The sequence below is a fragment of the Conger conger genome, chromosome 8 (genome assembly GCF_963514075.1).
Source record: "Conger conger chromosome 8, fConCon1.1, whole genome shotgun sequence".
NCBI classification, from domain to species: domain Eukaryota; kingdom Metazoa; phylum Chordata; class Actinopteri; order Anguilliformes; family Congridae; genus Conger; species Conger conger.
The window spans coordinates 24,296,831-24,304,027 of NC_083767.1; the positions used below are offsets into that span (position 1 = coordinate 24,296,831).

The 7,197-nt window shown below is 38.2% G+C and overlaps 1 protein-coding gene across 1 annotated transcript; it reads left to right on the top strand.

Moving 5' to 3' along the window:
- Positions 1-683: 683 nt before the first annotated feature.
- mrps26 (mitochondrial ribosomal protein S26) lies at positions 684-6,686 on the top strand. The gene is made up of 4 exons (XM_061250612.1): positions 684-994; positions 3,335-3,481; positions 5,350-5,473; positions 6,186-6,686. The coding sequence occupies exons 1-4, from the start codon at positions 774-776 to the stop codon at positions 6,315-6,317; spliced, it is 624 nt and encodes a 207-aa protein (XP_061106596.1). The 5' UTR covers positions 684-773; the 3' UTR covers positions 6,318-6,686.
- Positions 6,687-7,197: the final 511 nt, after the last annotated feature.

Genomic DNA, 7,197 nt, shown 5'->3' on the forward strand with positions numbered 1-7,197 from the left:
AATACCATATCCCAATCCAGCCCATCCATAATCATGCATATTTTCCTTTTTAAAGGAATTTAGGAATTTATTATTCATATGCATCATATGTTATCTTTTTATTTTATTTTTCAAGGCTCCAGGCAACAATCCTGTTTTGTATTATTAAAAACTCATGTCTCATGTTCATCTATTTTATCTCAACCCCAAATATGTTCAGTGTATTGCAAAAACAAATAATTGCCTTGCTGTTCCAATACTTTTGGAGGCGGCTGTATATAGTCTAATGTTGCCAACATTTAACTTGAGATGTCCTCAGAACTATTACATGCGCTAAGGACTAAACTAGAATCTGGAGGCCTCGTCACGTGACGAAATGGTGACACAACTACTGCCACATGAGCCCCTGCCTCAACCAATCGCTTACTCATCGCATTGATTCGTAATTGTTTTATGATTTTTGACGATCTCTCTTTTTGGTTCAGCTTAGAAAAAATGTTGACTCTGGAAAATTGTAAAATTTGGAGTTCATATACATGTATACATGTCTATGGTGCCAATTGCGGAAGAACCGAATTGAATGGTACTTGAATAGAACAACGTGACCACGTTTCCTTTCTAGCTAGGCAGCTAGCCACCCAGCCACTTGAGACGTAGCCAGTGTTTCTTTTATTTTGAATGTGATCCCCACTGTCAACCGGAAGTACTTCCATTTTTTCTGACGCTTCATTTAAGCCAATATGGTGTCTTCCATGTAACACGCAGAGTGTGAGCAGTCTTATTTTGCAGGCGTTATGCTTCATATTGCAGCCAGACTCCCTACATCGACATGTCGGCTCCTTACTTCCAGGACTAGCGTGTTGGTTGTGGAGGTGAGAGGAAGAAAATCTCGCACGGACCCGAAGGCCAAGTCGAAAGCGGGAAGAGTGAAGGTTCCACCTCCCGTCGATCCGGTGGAGATGGTCGTCCTCAAGGAGAGATTCGCTCAGTACGACATGATCATGCGGGCACTCCGGTCAGTTTAAGGCAAACTTGAACGGTTTACTTTTTTCTTTATTGAAAATCACATTATTAGTATTTGCATATTATTATTATTTTGCTACTATAATAGTGCATTTGTGGATAATTTGTATAATTTACGCATTGAGTACTACTTGAGGCTTGAGTACTACTCCTCCTGGTATTCATTCTTCTCCATGAGTCAGGACTAATTTACCACGATAACCTAACAGTGGCATTAATTACATACATGATTAACTATCATGTAGAAAATAAAACGAACATTATTACTGCCCATACAATGTTCTCTGCAATGTGTAAGGCAATGTGCCGAAGCTGAAACGGCAGCTGACAAATTAGCAGCTGAGTAATTTATGCATCGGTACCTAGCTGCATTGGAAAAGGAAAGCTGTTAACCTTGACGCACTCAATCTCTAGACCAGTTGTCTCTAATCCTGGTCCTGGAAAGCTACAGGGTCTGCTGGTTTTCGTTGTTATTCTGCCCTTAGCTAATAAATCAATTTGAGCAGTTAATTACACCGTTAACTCACATCACCTGGTTGCTTGGTTCTCAACAGGGTGCTGATTTTAAGATGAGAACAACAGCCACCTCAATAACTCTTCACGACCAGGGTTGGAGACTACTGCTCTAGACTCAATCTACCTACGTAGACTGACTTTGTTCCAAACATCATAAACATTACCTATTGTACCTTTAACTTACAAGTGCACCAACAAGTCAGCTACCTAGAATGGAAGAACCATTAAAATCCATTAATTACAGATTCAGTTGTACTATATCATCATGACTTCGGACCGTAATGTGATGCATCAAGCAGCAGTGACTGACAGTTGAAGTGACAGTTAGCTAGCTAGCTATGTTATAGCAGAAAAATTTGTTATACCATTTTGTGGTGAACACATGTTGGTATATTTAAAAGGGGAAACTGCTTAGCAGTATGTATATTAAGGTTAAGATGTGCGAACGTGATATTCGCGGTTAATGTTAATCATCTTCAATCAGTATTAGCTGGCATATGTAGTTGTATACCCTCATTAGTTGCAGCATTGTATTTTTTTTCTAGATGGCTTACATTCTTAGACTGCATATTTAAAACTCCAATGCTCTGAAGCTGACTTGATTTGAATTACGACAAGAATTCCGGTGAATTTTATGTGTACTTGCTATTGAAATGTACAATAACATTAATATAATATGAATTATTTTTATTTCACGTGATATAATATTATTATCCAGTTACTTGCACACTTACAGGTACTTGCCACAACTAGTCCCCAAGTCTGCAATTTGAGACAAAGCCCGTGTTGGCTCACGATGTTCCGAACGCCAATTCACGATGTTCTGAACAGCACCTGAAGCACAACTACTACAGTTTTGTACTGTTTTGTAATGCACACAAATTTATATTAAATATTTATCTTGTTAGTCTTAACATTAATTAAAAACTTATACCGTCTGTATAAAACGATGTGTGCGTAAACAATTTTACAAGGAACACTTTTGGCTGAGCCATATAAGCCTGCCTGGTTCGTAGTCTCTCGTAAATCACAGCTTCCCCACCACACTGTCACAGAGGAGCACCATGACCATGTCACTGTTTGTTTTACGTTTTTGATTACGTTTTTATGAAAACTGAAGGAATGAGACTACAAACATAAAAACCAAAGCTTATCTGGAAGTAATTCCTTATTTGTCATAAAAGTTGCACTGTTCGAGTCTACGTTACTTGGTAGGGTAGGGAATCTAGCCTTTGAGGCTAGATTGAGGCTTGAGTACTACTGCTGGTATTAATTCTTCGCCTCGATTCTGGACTGATTTAACCCTCGGCACCAGATGCTAAAACAGTGGCATTAATCAATCACTTAACTTTCAGGTGTAAAATAAAACGAGCACTATTACTGGCCTCAAGGGTCAGATTTGACTATCGATGTTAGAAGATGAACCTATAATCCTGGAAAATGTGGGGTGTACAACTCTGATCCTGGAGCATCCCTCTGCCTGCTGATTTTTGTTCCAACCAATTCACTTAGCTTTATTTTTCTGTCCGCTCTATAAAGTATCTTTAGCATTGTAAAATCTTACATGTTTTGTGCAGAACAGGATTTCTTAGCCCATTTTAATATCTGAAGCCAAATTATCATGTTTGACAAAGATGCAAAAACCTGTGTCACATAGCTATAATAAATGGTGGTGCCCACTGCAATGTGTCCTCTACCACCAAACCCTGACAGAACAAACTGGCAACTATGACAAGCTCTTCTATGACTACTGTTTTTTAGATTTTTGGTTTGGCAAGGGGATTGTCGCATGTTGGCTTGTCCTTGCTCTCTGTAGGTTCAAGTTTAAGGAAGAAGTGCTGCAGCACAAGTATGAGCAGGAGGTTGGTTCCCAGGCTGAGGAACGGGCTAAACAGGAGGCAGACCGACACCGTGTCCTCATGGCCTGGAATGATGCAGAGAACCTGCGGCTGCTGAAGCTCCGGTGAGACTCCTTCCAAATGCCAAACACTGGGAGGAGGTGAAGTCCAGGGAAGGTGCCTACTACATTTATACAATTATGAGCCTTCACCCTCCATCAGCACATGCAGGGATGGGCCATATCTGTTTCTGGATTTCAGATTAACTTATTTAATTATCCCAATCATTTACAAACAAAAATTGAGGCAGGGTAGCTGTTGGCAGCAAATTTCTGCAGACACTGGCCTTCCTGGACTGGAGTTGCCAGGGATGGGCTAGAGATGCACAATATGGCAATTCTGGGGCTGATATCAATATTTCACTAGCGATATTTAGGTATGCAAAGGTTCAGAATTTCCAGTAAATTGCCGGAAACTTTCCATGAGATGGAAAGTTCTGGAATTCTTTACATTTTGCCCAATTTCAGTTTAATAATATAGATATAATTTAGTTGAATTACAAACCTGCACTTCACCTCATGTGCAGTGCACTCTTGCAACTAATGCACAGATAACTGTTAGCATCAAATTTAATGGGATATCAGTTGGAATACAAGCCTCTGCATACATAGTGCATTCTTCCTTCAGAGGGAATGCATTGTTCAACATTACTTTTAGTTTTTTTTCAGTGAAAGAATTCCATGAAAAAAGTAAACTCATTTAATTAAAGTTCTACTCAAAACTGAATTGTCGATTTTATTTTAATTTTTTCTGTCGGCAGGTTTTGCAATTATTGGCTTATAAAGTTCATGTTTCTATATGGCAAATGCAGCATGTGCAAATAACACCCATCATTTATTTTTTATTTGTATTCCTGTTAATTCCCATATGTTTCTGTTCATTGCTGTATAACTTCCATGAAGGAAAGATTCTAAATATTCCCAAGATTTGGCAACCCTAAACATACTGTTTAAAATAGGTCACAAATGCAAAGTACAACTAAAGTTCTACATTCTTGGAAGAAGTTGGTGAGCATAGAATACGAATATTATCATTTTATGCAGATAAATACTGGACAAATAAATATACATTCAAGCTGATTATAACATTTTCAACAGTACATAACTGCTCAATGATGTTGGTATGAACTAATACATAATCTCAGGTGTAGTGATTATTACCTGTTAAACACACCGTAATTATTTCACCATTTTGTTTTATGTTGATGTACAACATACTACATTAATTGCCAAAAGAGAAAATGTTGCAAAATACTGCATTCATTGTTATAAATTCAGTCTGTCCATAATTTGTGCTAGATTTCTAGCTTCAATTTAAGTGACTGCCATTTGTAACAGTTACTTAATTTAAATGAAAAATTGTTCAAGTTGTGTTTGTCATTCTTCTCCTTACAGGCTGGTATATAGAGTACCCCATGGACCACTGTATTACAAGAACAGAACCAAAATGAATATAGGAATTCAAATTATTAAAAAGAAAAGGGTCAATAAATGCAAAGTATGACGAAAACCGTCAATTGGCTTTTAAATAGGCTGATAATGCACATATTACATGAGAGCCTCAAAATTTGCAATACACCATAGACTATTCTGCGTCTTGCACATTAGACCAGTTTTGAGCAGGCAGGTGGCAAAGGGTGCAAAAGCAGACTAGTCTGATGGGAAAATTGCAATCACTGCACTAAAATCTTATTGCACTACTCCATCTTGAAACACCCCTAGCAGCGGCTCTCCTCCCACTTCAGCACATGGCGAATCACAAAATTACCAATGTCAAAATCTGCTTAAAAATCCATGAAGAATATTCCACTTCACCAGTGTGGCAGCTTGCATCACGCCAGGCGCTGGCTGTGAAATTTTTGTCAGTGGTTTTTGGTTCCCTTTCTTTGTACACGTGGAGGAAAAATAAAAATATTCTTCCACTGATTATGCAGGGAGATCCGGGTCCTGAAAGAACGGGAAGAGGCAGAGAAGGAGGAGGCAGCGCTTGCTGTCCTGAGAGAAAAGAAAATGGAGAGTTTTGTGAAGGAGAAGGAGCAAGAGATTTTACAACTTGAGGTACGGGAGTGAAATTGCCGTCATTTAAAGCAGGGCCATCCAACCCTTTTCCTGAAAGTGTAATGTCCAGTTAGTTCCCTCCAACCCTAACAAAGCTTACCTCATTCAACAGCTAATGATTGTCCTGGTTTGGTGCCATCTCGATTTGTGGGCAGCTGGTCTAATCGGTTCATCTTGTCATACTCTGATAATTACATAAGATTATACACCGATCAGCCAAAACATTAAAACCATTTTTAAAACCGGTATAAACCATTTTTTTTATTGCTAAAAATGCTTTAAACTGTATAAACTTGTCCATAAGCACTTAATATTTAATTATGTGATATGTGTACTTATATACGCAGATAATCATAAGTAAATAGCATTCAATAGTTACATTTTTAAATGAAAATAGAAATCTGGGATGGGGTGCACATTTTTTATTTTTATATCTTGGTACATACTGGTGTTCATGATTATGTCCATCTTAACAGGTATTCCTGGACCTGTATAATTTTTTTAGATTAAAAAAAATAATAAAGACCACACGCCATATTTAAAAATGCATAGGATCTATTCCTACATAAATTTCACCACATGCAGTACCATGTAATTCCAATGGAGGGAAGAAGGGTGAAACTGATGTAGGATTAGATGCATGCAACATCTGCACAAATTTCTCTGACTAGGATTGGCTCTGTTTTAACATGCAATTTCTAACTTTTCACAGGAGGAGTCGAAGACATTCATCACCATGGAGAACTTGGACCAGCGCATTGAGGAGGCCCTGGACAATCCGAAAAACTACAACTTTGCTATCGACAAAGGAGGCAGAGTGGTGAAACAGACAATGCTACAGTGAGCAAGGAGAGGCTCACCGGAACTTGAGAAAGTTCCCACAAATGATGTGTTTTGCGGAATTGCCCCGTAATAAAAGTGACTCGTTTCAAAGCATTTCAGCCATTCTGGATCTTAACAACAGGGGGCAGATTTCCCGAAGCAGCATTTATTTTTTTGAGAATGGAGTCCCGAATGTCTGTCATACTGTGATTAGTTTGCAAAACTATTACGAAAGCAGTTTGTAATGTGCAAATGTGTGTACTGAAAAACCTGAAATGTTGAAATCCTTCCCTTTATTGTTGTCAAAGCAATCATCTCCCATACAGTTATCATCAAACACATGCACTGCCATGTTAACTGATGCATAATAAAGTATTAATTAAAAATGTTATTAATTTCTTATTCTGAATGTTAGTATCTGATTTGTTTTAGAAAGCACATTGGCATGCTTCCTCTATAAAATGTGCTATGCAGTGCTGTGAAAAAGTATTTGCCCCCTTCCTGATTTCCTCTCTTATAGCATATTTTACATTACCTTTTATATTTGTCACACTGAATGCTTTTAGATCCTCAGAAAAAATATTCATTACATTAATGGCATTTGACAGACACTCTTATCCAGAGCGACGTACAACGAAGTGCATACCCATAACCAGGGATAAGTGCACTGAAAGACCCTAGAGGGAAGTACAATTTCAACTGCTACCTGCACAACAAAGATAAGGACCATTGATCATCTTTTTTTAATTAAAATTTTATTGTAATACCGCAACACGCAAATGTGTGAACAAACCGCTTACCACGCCAAATACTGCTTGCCTAGCCAAACTAAACATCCTGATACACAAGTAAATCACAGAAAGACGGTTTATTAAGGTTTACAGGGAGTTTAGGAGGGACAG